At 43.1% G+C, this 22,471-nt stretch overlaps 1 protein-coding gene and 1 long non-coding RNA gene across 2 annotated transcripts in view; both read right to left on the reverse strand.

Annotated features, from left to right (window-relative positions):
• LOC309569790 (Fc receptor-like protein 3) overlaps positions 1-2,895 on the reverse strand; it is a gene marked incomplete at both ends in the record, with an annotated part of 63,417 nt that extends 60,522 nt beyond the window's left edge. The window contains one exon of the mRNA XM_082275794.1: positions 2,874-2,895. Coding sequence (XP_082131920.1) covers positions 2,874-2,895 — 22 coding nt within the window. The remainder of the gene's footprint in view (positions 1-2,873) is intronic.
• A 5,331-nt stretch (positions 2,896-8,226) lies between these two features.
• Positions 8,227-21,664, reverse strand: LOC309543169. Its single transcript, XR_014224765.1, has 3 exons — positions 21,600-21,664; positions 8,749-8,769; positions 8,227-8,331 (listed from the first exon to the last, which is right to left on the reverse strand). It is a non-coding gene; the product is annotated as an uncharacterized lncRNA (long non-coding RNA).
• Between the last annotated feature and the right edge of the window lie 807 nt (positions 21,665-22,471).

The following is a 22,471-nucleotide window of genomic DNA, read 5'->3' on the forward strand; positions in this document are numbered from 1 at the left end:
CAAACTTTGGTACTTAAAAATCGCCATAGGTGACACTTTAAAAATTTCTACAGGTTACAAGCTTAGAGTTACAGAGGAGGTCTAGGGCTCAAATTATTGCTCTCACTCTAACGATCGCGACAATACCTCACATGTGTGGTTTGAATACTGTTTACATGGTGGGCGTTCACTTCTGCACGCAAGCTAACGGGACAGGGCGTTTTAATTTTTTTTTTTTTCCTATTTATTTTATTTATTATTTTTTATACAGTTTTTTCAAAAAAAATTATAATTTGATCATTTTTATTCCTATTACAAGGAATGTAAACATCCCTTGTAATAGAAATAGGCATGACAGGTCCTCTTTATTGTGAGATTTGGGGTCAAAAAGACCTCACACCTCACAAATACACAAAAAAATGAAAAAAAAAAAAAGAAGGGACCTTTAAACCGGTTGCTAGGCAACGACGTTTGACGTCGCTCCGGTCCTCCAAGACCATAGAGTTGAGTGAGGGCCATCTTGCCCTCACTCGACTTCCTGTCTCTGAGGATCCGGGACCGGATCGTTTTCCCCGCTGCTGGCGGGTCCGGTAAGCGGGGAAAACAGCCGGGACGCGGCGGGAGGGGGGCACCTCTTCCGCTGCACCGTAAGGGTGCTCCTGCAGCAAATCTGCCACTGGGACCACCCTTATCTGAAAGCCGACCGCTTGACGTTTAAAAAAATACCGAGGTTATGGCAGCTATCTGCTTTGGATAATACAGTATCCCGCATAGAAGCTAATATTGAAGACATGGCTACCACTGTTAACGAACTAGCTGATGCGCATGACTACAAAGAGGAACATAAATGGATCATAGATAACCTGGTGGACATAAAAGACAGATCTCGTCGTAACAATGTTAAAATACACAACATACAGTGCAAACGTCTGAATTACTCCGCTATGTTTGAGGCCTAATTAAAGCTTTGCTGCCTGATCTGAAAAACGTTGAACTGGTCATTGATCGTATTCATAGGGTTCATAGTTACATTGTTACAGTTAGTCAGGTTGAAAAAAGACACAAGTCCCTCCGGCTCAACCAATAAAAAAAAAAAAAAACAGTATTGAAAACCCAACCATACAATCCCATATACACCATCCTATACCCACAGTTGATCCAGAGGAAGGTGAAAAAACCCCAGCAAAGTATGATCCAATCTGCTACAGCAGGGAAAAAATTCCTTCCTGATCCCCTGAGAAGCAATCAGATATTTCCTGGATCAACTTTACCTATAAATATTAGTACCCATTTATATTATGTACACCTAGGAAAGAATCCAGGACCTTTTTTAAAGCAATCTACTGAGCTGGCCAGAACCACATCTGGAGGGAGTCTATTCCACATTTTCACAGCTCTTAATGTGAAGAAACCTTTCCGTGTTTGGAGACGAAATCTGTTTTCCTGTAGATGTAAAGAGCGCCTCCTTGTCATCTGTGTTGACTTTAAAGTTAACAACTCAACCAAGTTCCTAAACCTCCATTTCTATCTGACTCAGCCTCTCGGGATGTTACTCTACTCATCCACTTTTTATCACGTAAAGGACCAGCTTATGCAAAAGGCGAGATCTCTAGGGACCCTGCCCAAACCATATACACAACTTCATATATATGCAGATCTGTCCCAGCACACTTTGCAACACCACAGACTACCTAACACAATTGCGAAGGCTCTACGAAATCATTGCATCCAATATCAGTGGACAGCCCCCGCTAAATTGACAATCAGATATAATGGATCCAAGCACATGGTGACAATAATGCAGGAAGGTCTTCATCTACGGCAAAGTTGGGGAATCATCAACGTCTCCACTACCTCCATGCCAATGGATCAAAGCAACGGTGCGGAGTGTCATGATCACCCACTAGCGAAATGCAATAACAGATTCTGGCCACGATAATGTAGTGCTGTGGAACCACATTCTGTCCTACTACCCTTGCCAGTGAGTGCCGTACTCGGCTATTCTAAACTCTTTACCCAGTTGTTGTCCTGCTCTCTTCCTTGGTACGATTCCTTGGCATTCGCCCTGGTATCTTTTTTTTTTTCTGTTCTACATTGTTACACCGGTTCTTGTAAACTGTCTATACTATTTGGTTGCTTTGTAATATCGATTTAACTTTAATTATACCAGCTCCCACTGTATGCTCTACTAGCTGAACTTTTCTTACCCTTACTGCAGCTACTTTTGTGTCATCCCCTGCCAAGGCACATGCTACCATGACCATCAAAATCCTCTCCATTAACGTTAAAGGTCTCAATCATCCTGTAAAAAGATCTTCACTTTGGAAAATGGCTGAGCAATCAAAATGTGACATTCTCAGCATGCAGGAGACCCGCTTCCACGCATCCAACCGGCCATTGTGTACATACTAAAATTTTACCACGATTTTCACTGCCAATGCTCCAGCCAAAAGGAAGGTATCCTCGCAGCCATTGGCAACTCACTTATCTTCCAACTTCAGACCGGTGTCTCAGATCCCAAGGGTTTATTATCTTATCCTCCTGTGCTCTTTCAATGATGTTTTTTTATACCATAAACTGGTGTAAGCTCCAAACACCCTCCAGTTGCACTTCCTGTGCAAACTCTTGTAAAAACGGCAGTGCCATACAAGGAGCAATAATACGATCTGGAGATTTCAACATCACTCCTGACCTTCTCCTGGACTCCTCATTTACCTCCAACAGATGAGAACCATCCATGGGCCCTCTCCTACCGACTTTTCAGCTATATGATGCCTGGAGGTGTCAGCAGGTAGAAGAACAGAATTATACATTTTTCTCTCTGCGTCAAAATTCATATTCCTGCATTGACCTCTTAGTAGTTAATACCTAAATAAATTAGTAAAGAAACTTACCACCAGATATCACTTGTAGCATAGTTGCCAACATTTGAAAAAGATTTCCAGGGACACTTTGCAGCGCAGCTATTAATTACTTACCACACCCACTTCCCCGAAGCTCCGCCCACTCTGCATAATTAATCTACACCTACTTATCAGATTATAGGGTCTACTTCATAAAGAGAGAATTACAGGAATTTGAAAAGGGAATTGAAAACTTGAGGCCAAAGTAGCAGAGTTGGAAATATTCTCCCATTCAGCTGCACTACTTCTGCCTAAAGTTTAAAATTCTCATCACAATTCCCTGCAATTCTAAAGTGTCAGCTTTTCGGAAGGTGCTCTGCCTCCCCCTGCTGGCGGATTTCGGAAAGTGCACCATGCTGACACCCTGCCTCCAGTGACACGTTAAATTTGCGACAGGCGGAAAGAGTGAGTGGGCACCCAGAGAGAGACAACCTGCTGCCAGAACTACAACACATAGCTGGGGTGAGAGCGACACTGTGTGGATTTACATTGTCCCTGATTAACAGGGACAATGTAAATTACCCGGGACAGGCTCCTATTTGCCGGGATTGTCCCGGGAAAAACGGGACAGTTGGCAGGTATGTTGTAGTTGGACAGGGTTACTATAGATGCCAGATCCCACTGAGCACCTATAAACTCCAGTGTGTTCTACTTTGGCATTGAATGTTGTGTTCTTTGTGCTCCAGATTTTGTCATCTTTAAACCAGGTGTAGGAGTATATATGGGTATTCCCTTCTACTGGTCCTACATTGCATGACAGAGTCATCTGATCTCCGGAGTATACATTGTTCCAGTTGGGGCTCAGGGTGGCTACAAGGGTGACTGCAGCTTCTACAAAATAGTACAATGCAAATGGTTAGTAAAAAAAACCTCTCGCATGATGATGATTGAATCAAGAGAATTGCACATTTTTTGACCCATTCAAATATTTGCATGTGCAGTTATACTGTACAGCCAGAGAAATACAGAAAGGAGCGCAAGACCAAAATCAGACGGTCCCGTGGATCAGCATCCCCGCAAGTTATCACGTCTACAAACTAGGGGAAAGATTTATGTCATTTTTATTTATTTATTTATTTTTTACGAGTAATGGCGGCGATCTGCGCCGGACAGATCAGACCCCTAACTGACATTTTTGACACTTTTGGGGGGGACCAGTGACATTACTACAGTAATCAGTGCTTAAAAATATTCACTGTTAGTGTAACAATGACACTGGCAGGGAAGGGGTTAACCCAGGGGTGATCAAAGGGTTAAGTGTGAGCCTATGAGATTGTTTACTAACTGTGGGGGGAGGGGCTTCTGAAATGACCATAGAGACATGTGATCCTTCATAGAAGGATAGAAGGATCACAGGAGCTCTGTGATCATTTCAGAGAGAAGAGCGGTCGGCTGTGTTTACCTGGCGGCAATCGCGGCCGCCGATCCCGTGCAGCGGCATCCCTGCTGCCTGGTGCCCCCCAGCACCAAGCATGTGACCAACGTAGGGCTACGTCGGTTCCTGCAGGAGGGCCAGCCTGCTGCAGTAAATGTGCGGCGGGCGATCTGGAAGCAGTTAATCATGCACTATAAACAAGAAAAGAGCGTCAATTTTGCAAAAATAACAATATTTTTCACATTTTTTTATATGAAATTCCCCCCAAAAAATGTAAAAATCAAATTTTTTTAACATTTTAGGCCAATTTTTTTTTTTTACCATATGTTTGGTAAAAAAAATCGCAAAAAGCGTATTTTGATTGGTTTGCGCAAAAGTTATTGCGTTTACTAACTAAGGGAAAGATTTTTGTAATTTTTGTTGTTTTTTTTTTTTAACGCGTAATGGCGGCGATCTGCGATTTTTTTTGCGGGACTGCGACATTGGGGCGGACAGATCGGACCCTTGACTGACATTTTTGACACTTTTGGGGGTACCAGTGACATTACTGCAGTAATCAGTGCTATACATATGCACTGTTACTGTAAAAATGACACTGGTAGTGAAGGAGTTAACTGTATTGGAGAGTGAGGGGTTATTGTGTCCCTAGGGGCGTGATTCTAACTGTGATTGAATGTGGCTACTGGTGTAAGAACAGTGATCAACAGTCCTACATAGTAGAACCATTTGATCATCATTCTTACACAGGGAGAACTGACAGGCGGCTTTGTTTACTTTAGCGGCCTGCCTTTCTCCCTCTGCACCGACGATCGCGAGTGACCGGCGGACATCGGGTCCGCCGGGCACACACGCGGGGGGGTCCGTGACCGAGCGGGAGCGAGAGCGCGCCTCCGGCGGGGCGCGCTCGCTCCCAAAACCCTCACAGGCAAGCGACGTGGCCCTACGTTACTCTGCCTGTGAGGGGCTGAATGCCGACGTAAATAGTCGTGCGGCAGTTGGCAAGTGGTTAAAAAATTTTCTAGATCAGGGATCTCCAAACTACGGCCCTTAAGCGGTTACGGAACTACACATCCCATGAGGCATTATAAAACTCTGACATTCACAGACATGACTGGGCATGATGGGAATTGTCAGGGTCCGGACTGGCGGCAGATGAAGACACTAGGGGTGGATCCTCTGTGTCAGTGAGGGAATGGCATGGACCTTACCAGAGGACCGGTTCTAAGTTGCTACTGGTTTTCACCAGAGCCCGCCGCAAGGCGGGATGGACTTGCTGCGGCGGTAGCAACCAGGTCGTGTCCTCCGGTAGTGGCTCAACCTCACTGACAGCTGAGACAGGCGTGGTACAGTAGGACAAGGCAAAGGCAAGGTCAGACGTAGTAGAAGGTCAGGGCAGGCGGCAATGGTTCGAAGTCAGGGGCAACGGCAGAAGGTCAGATACACAGGCAGGGCAATACACAAAATGCTTTCTCAGGGCACTAAGGCAACAAGATCCGGCAAGGACAGGAAGGGGAAGTGGGTTTATATATGTTTTGTACTGATTGGACCAGGCACCAATTAGTGGTGCACTGGCCCTTTAAATCCTAGTGCAGCGGCACGCACGTGCCCTAGGGAGCGAGGCCGCGCGCGCCGGGAGGAGGACAGGACGTGACCCGGCGTGCGCCGGGAGGAAGAGAGGACAGGACCCGGCAGGTCAGTGCCTTGGGATGCAGGGGGACAGCGCTCACGGTCGGGGACGATGACCGGAGCGCTGTTGCACGCAGGACGCCACGAGCGCTCCGGGGAAGCTGCGGGACCCGGAGCGCTCGGCGTTACAGGAATTGTAGTTCCTGAACAACTGGAGGGCCATAGTTTGAAGATCCCCTGATCTAGAGCAATAATGTGCAGTCAATGCTGGAGCAAGTGCCTGTAGACAGAAAGTGGCTGCAAAAGGCAGCAGGAAGACCTGTGATCAAAAAAAAAATAAAAAGGTCAAAGTAGCATTTTATGATACAAATGTACAATTGTTAATGGTATACAGTACACAGAGATACCTAAATGTAAGATTAGATGTTACATATTTGTATTAACCACTTTCCATCCCGGGGGCCATTTCTGTCACTTCGCTCCTACATGTAAAAATCTACTTTTTTTTGCTAGAAAATTACTTAGAACCCCCAAACATTATACATATATATATATATTTTTAGCAGAGACCCTATAGAATAAAATGATATGTGTTGCAATCTTTGATGTCACAAGGTATTTGCACAGCAGTTTTTCAAACGCAAATTTCTTGGAAAAAAAAACAATTATATGTTAACTGCTTTCAGCCTGCCCGCCACAGAAATACTGCGGCAGGCTGACCCTCCTGCCCGAACCGCCGTAGGTATACATTGGTCACACGCCTACAGCTAGGGGGCGAGCGCGCACCATCGGCGGACCGCTCCCGTCCCCACTCGGCAGCAGGGACTCGGATGCACGGGTCAGGCAGCTCAGATTGCCGCCGGCCACCCGCGATCGCTCCCCGCTGAGAGAGAAGAACGGTCGGGTGTTGTAAACACAGCTGACCGTTCTTCTCCCTGGAATGATCACAGAGCGCCTGTGATCCTTCTATATAGGATCACAGGTCTCTATGATCATTTCACAAGCCACGCCCCCCCCCACAGTTAGAAAACAATCCCCTAGGTACACATTTAACCCTTTGATTGCCCCTTGGTTAACCCCTTCCCTGCCAATGGCATTATTACAGTAACAGTGCATATTTTTAGCACTGATTACGGTAGTAATGACACTGGTACCCCCAAAAGTGTCAAAAATGTCAGTCAGGGCTCCGATCTGTCCACTGCAATGTCGCAGTCCCGCTAAAAATCGCAGATCGCTGCCATTACTAGTAACAAAAAAAAAAAACCCAAAGCAATAAAACTGACATAAATCTTTCCGGTAGTTAGTAGACGCGATAACTTTTGCGCAAACCAATCAAAATTATTTTTTACCAAAAATATGTAGCAGAAAACAAATCGGCCTAAAATGTTAAAAAATTTAGATTTTTTAATTTTCGTTTGGGAATGTTATATAGTAGAAAATGAAAATTATTTTTTTTTTTTTCGGAATTGTCGCTCTAATTTTGTTTATAGCGCAAAAAATAAAAACCGCACAGGTGATCAAATACCACCAAAATAAAGCTCTATATGTGGGGAAGAAAATGACATATGAATTTTATTCGGGTACAGCATCGCGCGGCCGCGCAATTGTCTGTTAAAGTAACGCAGTGGCGAATCACAAAAAATGGCCTGGTCATTAAGGCTTCTTTCACACGGTCCGGCTCCGCAGGCGGATCCGTGTTGCTCAGCGGGGATCGATCCACGATCCCCGCTGAGCCGGGCGGATGACAGCTCCGTCTCCGCTTGCAGAGCGGAGAGGGAGGTGTCTCAGCACCCGCTGCCCTCTATGGGGGATCGGAGGAGAGCGGACCGCTTGTCCGCTCTCATCAGATCCGCTCCGCTCCGATTACTGAACGGATGGAAAAATAGGGTTTCCATCCGTCCAGATTTCAGCACAGGATTGGATGCGGATGGCAGCGGGTGTTAGCGGAGGTGTCTCCGCTGACACCCGCTGCCCCATAGAGCTGCATGGAGAATCCGATCAGATCCGCCTAAAAAACTGACAGGCGGATCTGATCGGACCGCCCGTGTGAAAGAGCCCTTAGGGGGTAAAACCTTCCGGAAGTGGTTAAAAATTGATTTGTTACATCATTAACTATAAGTCAATTAATAGTGTTAGTAGTTAATACCTAAATATATTAGTAAAGAAACTTACCATCAGAGATCACATGTAGTTGGACAGGGTTACTATAGATGCCAGATCCCACTGAGCACCTATAAACTCCAGTGTCTTCTACTTTGGCAATGAATGTTGCGCTCTTTGTGCTCTTTGTGCTCTTTGTACAGATTTTGTCATCTTTACACCAGGTGTAGGAGTATATATGGGTATTCCCTTCTACTGGTTCTACATTGCATGACAGAGTCACCTGATCTCCGGAGTATACATTGTTCCAGTTGGGGCTCAGGGTGGCTACAAGGGTGACTGCAGCTTCTACAAAATAATGCAAGGCAAATGGTTAGTAAAAAAAACCTCTCGCATGATGATGATTGAATCAAGAGAATTGCACATTTGTTGACCCATTCAAATATTTGCATCTCATGATGATAGACTTACAGTGCAGTTATACTGTACAGCCAGAGAAATACAGAAAGGAGTGCAAGACCAAAATCAGCCGGTCCCATTGATCAGCATCCCCGCTGCCTAGTGGGGCAGGAGCGTGCCGGCGCGCGCTCGCCCCCAGGAGCGCTTCCGCGTATCCCTGTACAGGTACGGTGATTCACGCAGCCGAGCCAGTCTGCCACAGTATATATAGGCGGTCGGCAAGCAGTTAATCACACAACTACCGATTGTCCTTTTAGGTTTCAATACAATAAATAATCTGTTAGTAGATTAATTTAATTTACTGACCTGCGTTCCTCACTGCCAGTACTGGAAGAGAAAAGAAGAGAAATATATATAAAACATATAATTACATAATAAACAAATTTAAAACTTTAAATATTTGAATACTCATTTCCTGTTGTCTTCTTACATTAAAAGGAATGTTTAGGGGAATTTTACCCTAAAATGGAATTTTACCATAACTATGCCCAACTATGCCCAAAACTGGGCACAATCCCCCTAATCAATTGAAGAGACACAAAGTGTATCCCAGGTCTCCCCACGAGGGGAGGGGAAAAGGGGGAAAGAGGAGAGCACTGGGAAATGGGGATATGTGCCAGTCACTATGTACCAGAATTAAAATTAATATGTTTTATTATTCAAAAAACAATGAATAGAAAATTAAATCATGCTGTACATATCACCACATGATACAATCAACTGTATTTTGTAAGGATCACGCCAACTATGGATCAACGTGTTTCGCTTGAAATGCGTTCTTCTTCAGGATCCAATTTTCAACAGTATAGACAATGTATCAATTCTCAAAAGCAGAAACCCAAAAAGGTAACGCATGTATCAAAAGATATATTATGTATATACATCCACAGGAATCTAAAGGATTTACTGATCCAAGGCAAGGCGATCACCCAGAAATATCAGATCAAAAATAATGAACGAAATCGCCGCCAGGGGGACCGACGTCAAATCGATCCAGTGACATAAGGGGGAAGAAGTTTAAAAAATGCCAAAAAGACAAGTCCACAACATCCATCCATATTAATGAGAGGTTACTAAATATATAAACCGTCCCTGTCCCAAATCAGAAAGATGGCGATATGTGCAACACGATTTATTTTGTATTCATTGTTTTTTTTTGTAAAGCTTATGGTTTGCAAACTCTGTTTGTTCAGAGTGAACATATAGTAGCGAACCCAAACCATATCCTTATTCATTAGTCCTATACAAATGGATTGCACCATTCTTAAAGCAAATTCTCTGTGTTGGGGATTTCTTATAAAGGAATATTAGTCCAGCACTGTAAGACTGGAATACATAATTACTTCTAGCACTACCTTCTCCCTCCTGTAGGAATTGCCTTCCTGTCTATCAATCTTCTTCTATTGGCTGGTCTTGGTTGCAAAATTTTGGTAATATTGTTCTCAATTTCCCAAAGTCAGTTCCCAATTTTTCTAGTCTGCCATCTTGTACATTTTTGCTTTATAAATATTTTGGCTCATGGTCAAGCAAGATGATGACAATCTTATCTCACAGATGAGAAATTTAAACTTACGAGATGATGGCTGTCTATAGTTTAAGATTTTCCATGTCCTATTACCATTTTGTTCAAGTTTGACTATTATGGTTTATTTCAGAACAAAAACTCATTGGTCATACACTAAGCCACATGATCTAGCACAAAGCTCTACAGGGGTATGCACTGAGAACAGCTAGTTGACCACATCTGTGTAAAAATCATAATATTGTAAATGATAACGCAGTAATTTTACTGAAATAAAGCAGGAAGGAAGTGATATTCAACAGGAACCCACTGTTAACCCCCCCCCCCCTGCCCAAAAGAAAAACAACAAAAAAAACCTCACAAGACGAAAAACAGAATGCAATAAACTAAATTATTAAACAAAATATGCTTGTGTTGAGTGCTACCAAAGGTGCCACATCCCGGGTATAAATAGAGAATAGGAAAATTCCCCTGATTGTGGGACTTTATAGGCACTCATATAATGTAATTGTGCATAACCATATCAATTTAATGAAAAAATAACATTTTATTGAGAAAAATTATACAAAAGGCATATAAAATATGGCAAGCTAAGTATAATACATCACATCAACAGGCAGATAGTGACCACGTGACCCCAGGGTGATAACCCGACACGTTTCGGAGTGACAGTGATTACTCCTTCTTCAGGGGTGACCTTGGATAGTGGTATATTCTGCTGTGATGATTTGAGACTCTAAGCCTGCCAGATACTATTAAAACCAATGAAACCAAATCAAAAGGTTTGCTCACTTGTCGCAAGCACAGGAGGCCATTTCTTTGTATGATCTTGGCATTCCCTAAGTACTCACAAGGATCGCCCAACTGCGGGTTTCAGCTGTCCCCTTTCAGCCTGCATAAGGGTGGCCAGCACTCAACATCAAATTCTTACCCATCGGGATTATGTGCAATTAAAAGTATTCCTTCTGACATTTCCACACAGCATGTCGGTGTTTGTTTCGAGCAATCTGATCATTTGGTTTTAATAGTATCTGGCAGGCTTAGAGTCTCAAATCATCACAGCAGAATATACCACTATCCAAGGTCACCCCTGAAGAAGGAGTAATCACTGTCACTCCAAAACGCGCCGGGTTATCACCCTGGGGTCATGTGGTCACTATCTGCCTGTTGATGTGATGTATTATACTTAGCTTGCCATATTTTATATGCCTTTTGTATAATTTTTCTCAATAAAATGTTATTTTTTCATTAAATTGATATGGTTATGCACAATTACATTATATGAGTGCCTATAAAGTCCCACAATCAGGGGAATTTTCCTATTCGCTAAACTAAATTATTGTTCCTAAAAAAAAAAAGAACTGGCCAGAGTTGTTTTTTTTCTAACTTCAGCAAAAAGTTGAACGTGTCTATTTATCCATGCATCAAGTTTCTTCCATCTGAAAGTCCAAATGCTTTAGTAGAATGTTTAGGAGCTAATGCCTCGTCCTAATCGAGGTAAGTATGTACTAGGGGAAGGAGCATCAACATAAACTTTTTCCTTTTACCTTCATGGGCAGGTCCAGGTTTAAGCTGACTATACCTTGGTAACTTTTTGTATGAAAAATCTAATTAATGCATTCACAAATGCCATTGGAGACTTGACGAATGTAATTCGAAAGTACTTCAAAATTCTATTTGCCTCTACCCTTTGATTTTGGAATGAATAGAATTTACTAAATGAAAACCACATTCACTACAGGAATTTTGCTGTTTCATTAAAAATGTTCCATCCTGTTCCTTTGAAGGCCCTCTGGTCAATAAAAATCCTCCATTTTACTCCACTAACAATTAGAAAATTAAACTAGCATTCCAAAAATGAACATTTTTGTAGAAAATTGTTCTACTGTAAGGCCAAGTTTACTTTGAGTTGAGTTTAGGTTAAGGCCAGGTTTTGGGTTCAGTCTGAGGTTCAATGTTGGCCTAAGATCTCGTGAAAAGTCACTGGGTAGCTAAGCACACAGATACACGGAGTTCCCATTTTTAGTGATTCTTATTGTTGGTCATTGTTGGTTAGACTGGACGTGTTTTTAGCTTTTTGTTCCAGAAAGCTAACAAGAACCTCCAGCTAGTGGATCATTGTTGCTTTGTAGCATGTCACTATGTGAGAGGCTTCAGCAGGAGATGATGGAAAGGTGGGTGGGTGACATTGCGATTTTTACATTGGCCAATCAGGGTAAGCCTTGTATCCACTGATAAAATTACAAGGCTTCTCATGATTGGCTGACTCTCTTCAATTCCAGCAGCAGACAGGAAGTTGTTTGTACTGCTGCCAGACCACAGTACAGTTTACTGTATGTAGCTAATGCAGCGTACAGAGGAGCCCCATCATTGAGTAACAAAAATAATTCATTTCGGCCAGCTTGGCCTGAACACACAATTTAACCACTTGCTGCCAGCCCACCGTCAAATGACGGCAGAGTGGTGCAGCTCTCGTTCTTGGAGGAAGTCATATGACAGCGCCCCAGAACGGCCGCCCTCACGTGCCTGTGGGGGCTCGCTGTGCGGAAAATGCGGCCTCGCCAGGTTACTAGGAACGCGGCGCGACCCCGATCTTGGTAAAGAGCCAATCACAGCTGGTCACATGTAAATGCAGAAGTGCCATTTGTCAGCGCTTCTCGCCTCATATTGTCAGAGTCTGTGGCGAGGAGAGCCAATCAGTGACTCCTCCTTGAAGGGAAGTACAGGACAAGTAATCAGGGAACTGATAATCAATGCCCTGATTACAGTAAAGCAAAAAAAGTGCTCATCAGTGACACCAATCAATGCCCATCAGTGACCTCAATCAGTGGCCATTAGTGATGCCAGAAAGTGCCAGTCAGTGCCTGCTCATCTGTGCCTCCCATCCACACTTGTATAAAGTACTCGAAACCCATACTTGAGTAAAAGTACAAGTGCTCTATCAAAAAGTAACTTAAGTAGAAGTGGAAGTGCTGTATCAAAAAGTGACTTGAGTAGAAGTACTAAAGTATTTAATATTTTTTGTACTTAAGTATTGCAAGTAGTTTTTTTTTTTTTTTGCTACTCAAGTACTGAAAGTAAAAGTACCAGTAGTTTTTAAAGTTATTAAAGAAAGAAGTCAAAAAATTGAACATCAGATTGTTTTTTATTATTTCAAATGATTAACCTAAAGGACAATCACAATTTCTTTTGGCTGTAACTTTTTGTAAACAAAAACAGATAAAGTCCCTCCCTTTCCCCTTTAAAGCATCCCTCCTTCTCTTCCCTGCATGGTTTTTTTCCTCCACAGCTTATTGGTGCGCAAAATCATATATAAACCAATGTGATATACAACAATATATTCCAATAATGAAATAAAGGAAGAGTGTATGAAATCAAAGTCAATAAAAAGTCCATATATATAATGCCATAATGCCATAATACCATATATATATGTGACAAAACAAGATGAATATATTTTCAAAGGTGCAGGAATCAAACGGGTGCTATTCCAAATAATAGGTGCAGACTCCCACCACCTTGTGGATTTCCCCCTTACCCGGCGGATGAAGGTAAGTGCAAAATAATATCCAAATAGACTCTTCCAGTGAAACAAAACTGCAAAACCTGTGCTCTCAACTTCCAGTGAAAAAAGCAAAATCAGCCTCTTACCAGAAAAAAGGTCTATGTACGCTTGTGACTCTCCTTGGTTGGGGGAGGTTCTCTTTCCCCTTGTAGACCATTTTATTTATACATACACTAGCTTTTATTTTCGTATGCGCTGATAATACACATGTTTTGAGCTTCATGAAAGCTGCCATCTACTGTTCTGGCAGTGGTAATTTTTATAATAGTAACGAGTAACTATGCAGCACAAAAAAAAAATATCGGAGTAGAAGTATTGAAATCATCGAAAAAATGTAGTGAAGTAAAAGTGGAAGTAGGAGAAAAAAATTCTACTCTAGGAAAGTACAGATACCGCCTTTCGGTACTTAAGTACAGTAGTGAAGTAGTTCTACTTAGTTACTATACATCTCTGCTCCCATCAGTGCTGTCCATCAGTGCTGCCCATCAGTGTCCACCAGTGCTGCCCATAAGTGCCCACCATTGCTGCCGATCAGTGCCCATCAGTGCCGCAAGTCAGTTCCTATCAGTTCCGCCCACCAGTGCTGCCTATCAATGCCCATCAGTGCCGTCTACCAGTGCCCATCAGTGCCATCTATCAGTGGCAAACAGTGTGAACTATTAGTGCCCATCAGTGCCGCCTATCAATGCTCATCAGTGCTGCCTACCAGTGCCACCTATCAGTGCCCAACAGTGCGGCATATTAGTGCTACCTCATCAGTGCCACCTAATCAGTGCCCACCAGTACAGCCTATCAGAGCCCATCAGTGACGCCCCATGAGCGCACATCAGTGAAGGAGAAAAACTACTTATTTACAAAATTTACTGACAGAAACTAAGAAAAACTTTTTTTTTTCAACATTTTCTGTCTTTTTTTGTGTAAAAAAATGATAACATTTTAATTTGGGTACAGCATTGCATGACCGGGCAATTGTCATTCAAAGTGACAGCGCTGAAAGCTGAAAGTTGGTCTGGCCAGGAAGGGGGTGAAAGTGCCCTGTTTTGAAGTGGTTAACTGCTTGCCGACCGCCGCAAGTAGATATACTGCGGCGGTCAGCCCCTCACAAGCAAAGTGATCGTCAGCGATCGTCGGGGGAGAGGGAGAAAGCCAGGCAGCTTGTGTAAACAAGCCGCCTGTCATTCTCCCCTGTGTAGAAACACTGATCATACGGTTCTACTATGTAGGACCGTTGATCAGTGTTCCTACAGCTCAAGCCACAGCCAATCACAGTTAGACCCACGCCCCTAGGGACACACACAGCCCCTCCCTCTCAAATAAAGTTAACCCCTTCACTGCCAGTGTAATTTTTACAGTAACAGTGCATATGTATAGCACTGATTACTGCAGTAATGTCACTGGTCCCCCCAAAAGTGTCAAAAATGTCAGTCAAGGGTCCGATCTGTCCGCCACAATGTCGCAGTACCGCAAAAAGAATCGCAGATCGCCGCCATTACGCGTTAAAAAAAACCCAACAAAAATGACAAAAATCTTTCCCTTTCTTAGTAAACGCGATAACTTTTGCGCAAACCAATCAAAATACGCTTTTTGCGATTTTTTTTACCAAACATATGTAGCATAAAACAAATTGGCCGATAATGTTAAAAAATTTTGATTTTTACTTTTTTTTGGGGGGGAATTTCATATAAAAAATGTGAAAAATATTGTTATTTTTGCAAAATTGACGCTCTTTTTTTGTTTATAGCGCATGATCAAAAAATCGCACAGGTGATCAAATACCACCAAAAGAAAGCTCTGTTTGTGGGAAAAAAAGGACGTCAAATTCGTTTAGGTACAGCGTCGCACGACCGCGCAATTGTCCGTTAAATTTACGCAGTACCGAATCGCAAAATACCCCCTGGTTTTTTAGCAGCCAAATCCTCTGGGGCTTAAGTGGTTAAAGTGCAAAGAAACCTTTAATTCTACTTTAAAGTGGTTATACACTTATATATTTCTGGATATCCCCTTTGGTCGTTATTCCCTCCCCCTTTTTCTGGTCCTAAGGATACTGCACTAGAGATTGGGAGTTAAAGGAAGTCTTCCCAATGGTGGCCCACAAAGGACAAAACCCAACAGTGACTCTCTAGCCCTTCTTACACTACACAGTGGAAATCATTTCTATTCCACATTAAACTTCTATTTAAGATACGCGAGCTGCAGTAAAAAAAGAAACAAAACTATTTATATAAAACTGTCTGCTGTGTCTGAGCCCAAGCACACCAACATTGCTACCCTGGGGAAAAAACACCTTGTTATGCATCAATGGACAGAACATGACCTTATTTTGCAAGAGTTGATGATCTGTGACTGTGGACCTTAGCTGATTGGGAGGGGTCCTCAATTTAGTTTCCTCACCTCAAAAAATAAATACAAAAAAAAAAGCTATAATACAGCCAGAAGTATCTGGTAATGATACCTACATAGTTACATAGTTGGTGAGGTTGAAAAAAGACATCAGTCCATCCAGTTCAACCTATGATGTGTGTGTGTTTGCTGTTAACCGTACATTGTATACCCCTGTATGTTGTACATTGTATACCCCTGTATGTTGTACATTGTATACCCCTGTATGTTGTACATTGTATACCCCTGTATGTTGTACATTGTATACCCCCTGTATGTTGTACATTGTATACCCCTGTATGTTGTACATTGTATACCCCTGTATGTTGTACATTGTATACCCCTGTATGTTGTACATTGTATACCCCTGTATGTTGTACATTGTATACCCCTGTATGTTGTACATTGTATACCCCTGTATGTTGTACATTGTATACCCCCTGTATGTTGTACATTGTATACCCCTGTATGTTGTACATTGTATACCCCTGTATGTTGTACATTGTATACCCCTGTATGTTGTACATTGTATACCCCTGTATGTTGTACATTGTATACCCCTGTATGTTGTACATTGTATACCCCTGTATGTTGTGGTCTCTAAGGTGCCCATCTAACAGTTTTTTTAAACTATCAATGCTCCCTGCTGATACCACTGCTCGTGGAAGAGAATTCCACATCCTTACCGCTCTTACAGTGAAGAACCCCTTACGCATTTTAAGGTTAAACCGCCTTTCCTCTAGTTTTAGTGAGTGACCACGGGTCTTATTGTATTCCCTTTCTCTGAATAGTTTGTTCCTTATGCTAGGGTTATGGTGAGTCCCCGGATGCAATGATTGGTGACAGAATATAATATTGAACACCCAGGTATATGAGGTCTATGGAAGTATAGAAGAGCCCTGGGGCCATCATAACATTTTTTTTCAAAGATTTATGAACTTGACATTTTTTTTTTTTTTTTTTTACAGAATTCTGAGTTTGAAAGTCAGAATTCTGGATTTGAAAGTCAGAATTCTGAGATTACAAGTTTGGACCATGCTAACATTTTATTAAACACAATTCTGAGATTAAAAGTCAGAATTCTGAGTTTAAAAGTCATAATTCTGAGATTAAAAGTGAGATTAAGAGTTTTGGATCCTTTCTGCTTACCAGAGGGATTGCCAGGTAAATCTATATTGTTCACTGCCTACCAGAGAGCAGGATCTGCTAGTGAGGTCTGCTCATTGTGCTCAGGTGCAGCTCAGTTTGTTTGAAGCGTTTCACACTGGTCCAAAAGGGAGGCATATGGGAGGAAACCTGACAAATGAGTGCACAGGCATTTAGTACAGCCCCAGTGATTGGCAGAGGAAAGTACCTATGTGCATGCTGGGATACTGTATAAATACCAGGAGCACATGTGCTTGGGGTCTTTCAGCTGGAGAGCGGAGTCCCGGAGGGAGGGGGTGACTGCCTCCTCCTCTGTAGAAGTTGCCATGAGGCCTCAGGTGGCCTAAAGCTGACTGGAAGGGAGACACTGGAAGGATCTGATTGTGCATACAGTGAGTACAGATCTGTGTCAGGGGGCCTGACCTGAGGGGGGGGCCACCCCTGCAGCTTAAAGAGTCAGTGGACGGGTGTCAGTATAGGGGATGCTAGAGAGTATCCTGAAGATAATCTAGTTTACCAAGTCTATTGCTGGAGAGAGAGCAAGGAGACTTAACCCTTTCCATACACATGGCAGTATGGTCCAAGCAGTGTGACTGCTTCCACAAGTAACCTGGTGAGGCCAGGGGAGAGTTTTCCTTATTAACCGTATATAGTTCCAGTTGGAGTATCCCACTATTCACTTCTCCCATCCAAGTTCCACAATAAATATCAAAAACCAACACCCCTGGACTGTTTATTGAGTATCGAGCCATTGGGAGTAAGGATGAATGTGTGAACTGTACCCTAAGTGACTGCCCGCTGGTAATCGGAGGAGGCCTAACAAGTCATTATACAGCAAGCCCTACGGGGACAGTGCTACATGTACAAAAAAATAAAAAAAATTTCCGATAGGCAAGTGGTTAGTAAGGGAGTAAAGCAAGTTTACTTTACAAAGTGATCATGCTCTACTCTTAGTGTATCAATCACTACTGGAGAACTGGAGAGAATGCAGAGAAGGACAACCAAACTGATAAGAGGCATGGAGGAGCTTGGGTATGGGAAGAGATAAGCTGAACTGAATTCATTATTTCTTGAGAACAGGCGATTAAGTGGGATATGATCAACATGTATAAATATATGTAGCACCCTCCTAGGTAGGTGCTAGGAAAACACATTCGGTGGCTCTGCTCTGCTTATCGGGAGAGCCAGATCTGTTAGTTTAGCCTGTCCCATGTTTCCAGGTGTGATTTATTGGGTCTAAGGGAGTCTCCCCACTGTATCCAGTTGGACAGTGGAGGAAACCTAACCAATAGTGCACCAGGGTTTATGGCTGTCCCAGTGGGTGGGCATTTAGGCAATGCATCCTGGGATTGGTTATAAATCTGGAGGGAGCATGTGACAGGGTGTCTTTTGACGGGAGCAAAGTCCCAGGAGGAGGTGTACGGCTGTCTCTCCTCCTGCAGGTGTGAGGAAGGTGGTTCAGGCGGTTGGCCTAGTAAACCAAGTGTGGAGCTGAGCTGCAGAGGATCCAGAGTACTGACAAGTGGAGCTGCTGGCAGAGACTGCTGGGAAAAACAGTATCGTGAGTACCAGGCGTTTTGCCTAAGCCAGGGGACCACTCCAGAGAAGTCAGGGGGATCAAGGAGCTAGCTCACACATGAAGTGTATCAGTAAAGGGGGTGCCGTGTAGTGAACCCTGAAGATTAGGAACAAAGGGGGTGCCAGGAAGGACCCTGAAGTGTTCAGCAGCACAGCTCAATTACTTCAGTTCTGCGTCACAGCTAATGACGGACTGAAAGAAGTGGCCTAGCCGTGACTAGCTCAACTACAGTGTTACTCAGCGTTAACCAGCATTAACTCAGACCGTCCCTGCATATTGTGCATAGTTTAGTTCAGTTGGAGTATCCCACTCATCCATTCTCCTATCCAAGTTCCTAATAAATCCATGGACCAAAGAAACTGGACTGGTCCTTGTCTAAGGTAAATACACTCGGAGATATGTCTAAATGGTCCACTGTTGCTAATGGTAACCCAGGGGAACCCATCTTCAGCAGCTCCCTTGGGAGTAGTGCTCCATATATAAAGGGGGATATGATCACCATGTATAAATATATAGGGGTATGATCACCACATACTGTATAAATATACTGTACAGGGGGAGATATTATCACCATGTATACATATATAGGGGGGATATTATCAGCATGTATAAATACATAGGTGGTCCATATAGACTTGACTGGTGTCAAGTTCTTCACTTTAGGGTCAACCCAAAGGACTAGGGGGCATTCTTTACATCTGAAGAAAAAGGAATTTAACCACTAAATACAGAAAGTCTTCTTCCCAGTAAAAGCTGTGAAAATGTGGAATAGGTGCCCCTCAGGAATTAGTTCTGGCCAGCTCAGTTGATTTATTAACCACCTGCCGACTGCCTAACGTCTATCTACGTCGGCAGTCAGCCCCTCACAGGCAAAGCGACGTAGTACTACGTCGCTAGCCTGTGAGGCTCTAGGGAGCGAGCGCGTGCCGCCGGAGGCGCGCTCCCGCTCGCTCACGGACCCCCCCCCCCGCGCGTGTGAGCGGCGGACCCGATGTCCGCCGCTCACTCGCGATCGTCGGTTACACCGGGAGAAAGGCAGGCGGCTAATGTAAACACAGCCGCCTGTCATTCTTCCTTATGTAACAGCAGAGATCATACAGTCCTGCTATGTAGGACCATAGATCTCTGCTGTTACATGAAAAGCCACATCCAATCACAGTTAGAAGCACGCCCCTAGGGACACACTTAACCCCTCCTTCTCAAATAAAATTAACCCCTTCCCTGCCAGTGTCATTTTTACAGTAACAGTGCATATGTATAGCACTGATTACTGTAGTAATGTCACTGGTACCCCCAAAAGTGTCAAAAATGTCAGTCAAGGGTCCGATCTGTCCGCCGCAATGTCGCAGTCCCGCAAAAAAAATCGCAGATCGCCACCATTACTAGTTAAAAAAAAAAACAAAAAAAATGACATAAATCTTTCCCTTAGTTAGTAAACGCAATAACTTTTGCGCAAACCAATCAAAATACGCTTTTTGCGATTTTTTTTTTTACCAAACATTTGTAGCAGAAAATAAATTGGCCTAAAATGTTACAAAATTTAGATTTTTACATTTTTTGGGGGGGAATTTCATATATAAAATATGTGAAAAATATTGTTATTTTTGCAAAATTGTCGCTCTTTTTTTGTTTATAGCGCATGATCAAAAAATCGCACAGGTGATCAAATACCACCAAAAGAAAGCTCTGTTTGTGGGGAAAAAAAGGACATCAATTTAATTTGGGTACATCATCGCACGACCGCGCAATTGTCCGTTAAAGTCACGCAGTGCCGAATCGCAAAATAGGCCCTGGTCATGAAGGGGGTAAAATCTTCCGGGGCTTAAGTGGTTAAACAATGAGCTGGTTGCCTTCCTCAACAGACAAAGTACAACTGGGTACGAGCATTTTATAGGTAAGGAGTAGTTGATGCAGGGACGATCTGATTGCTTCCTTGGGGAACAGGAAGGATTTTTTTCCCCAACTGGAGAAAATTGGATTATGCTTTATATAGGGTTTTTTTTTTTTTGCCTTCCTCTGGATCCACTGGGAGTTTAGGGTCCTGTATATGGAGGTCTTCTATTTATTTATTAATTTTCTTTCCTATTGGTTGAACTAACACTTGACTTGTGTTCTTTTTCAACCTATGTAACAATATAACTATGTAACCAGGACGAGAGAGAGAAGTTCCATTTTGTTTTCTCCCGGTGTTAACATTTCAGAACTTCCATCCCTTGGTCCCGAGCTCTACAGGGATGCTATAATTTTACATAGTAGGGGAGGTTGAATAAAGACAATAGTCCATCCAGTTCAACCTGTGTAGGTGTCTGTGGCCGTAATCATCTCTCATACCCCTGAATGTTCTTCTCCTTGAGATGTATGTCTAAGAGTCTTTTGAAAGCCACCATACTTCCCGCAGAAACCACCTCTTGTGGTAGAGAATTCCACAATCGTGTAGCCCTAACAGTAAAGAACCCCCCGCGTTGCCTGAGGTTAAAAAGCTTCTCCTCTAATCGCATTGTATGCCCTTGAGTCCTCATGAAATCCTTTCGACTGAATAGCTGTTTTTCTATGCTGAGATCACCATTGAGATATTTATAAATTGCTATCATGTCCCCTCTCAGGCGTCTCTTCTCCAGGGAGAACAAATCAAGCCATGGCAGACGCTCTTCATAATCAGTTTAGTTGCCCTTCTCTGGACTCTCTCCAGCTCCAACACATCCCTCCTGAGGACTGGTGACCAGAACTGGACAGAATACTCCAGATGTGGTCGGACCAGAGTTTTATAATGATGTAGTGACCCCCCCTGGTGGGACACAGCAATAACCCTTCTTTTGCTATTTCCTTTAAGCAACCCCCCAGAATTCAATCCAGTCTGCATTCTGTCTTATTATTAAAGAGAACATCACTGGGTTAAGTGAAAATGTACTAAATCTTCCCCATCACATCCAACGGCCAGGAAAATGCACTAAAAGTCGTCCACTTACAGATGAAGATGATCGGAGTCAGACGAGACATGGTGACCGCTCCGTGCGAACATAATCCTATTCTCATCTCATCTCTGTGCTGAGATAATCAACAGTGAGAACTTCCTCTTTTTAGTCAAACTCTGAGTTTTGGTTTGATAATAGAAAAATGTGTTAGCAGGAGGTGGAAATTCTATTCACAAGACAAAAGAGGAAACTGATCTGCCCCTACCAGTAAATTCAGTGATGTTACAGCAAAATTCAGATATATGATATCTGTATTTATTTCAGATAATCTTTGCAGAGAAATACATGGGAGCTTCTATCACTGACCCCCTTCTGAAAACCCATTGGCTGCCATGTTTGTTCCTGGCTTCAATACTCCCTAAGTCACTGATGTAGTATAAGTATGCTAAACAGGAAAAGCAAATAAAAGTCAGAAGTCTTTATTTGTATCCTTGTAGTGAGTTAGGCTGGCCATAGATCATGCAATTTTCTTTCCTTCAACCATTGTTTGAAGGAAAGAAAATTGCTTGATTTCCCCCCAACAACACAGTCCTCGGGAGGTTTCCCCACTATTAGAATACAATGATCACTGCTGAAGGCTATGGCCTACTGAGCTGGCCAAATGTTGATCCATGTTGATGGCCTGGCTTTAGTTACTTAAAGTATTGAGGCCAGAAAATGAGTGTAGCACACCCCATGAAGGAGCTGCAGATGAGCAGGGACCCCCTACTCCTGCACAGCCAGGCACACTAAATCTTCACAGTCACACAGAGTGAGAGAACAGTCCATGGCCTTGTTTTTGTTTTTTATTAGGGGGTTAATAACTTGGATAGGGATAGGGAGGTTATGGGATGCCCACTTGACTTCGGCAAAATCTTCAGGGACAA

Source organism: Pelophylax lessonae, assembly GCF_965119305.1.
Source record: "Pelophylax lessonae genome assembly, chromosome: 13".
NCBI classification, from domain to species: Eukaryota; Metazoa; Chordata; class Amphibia; order Anura; family Ranidae; genus Pelophylax; species Pelophylax lessonae.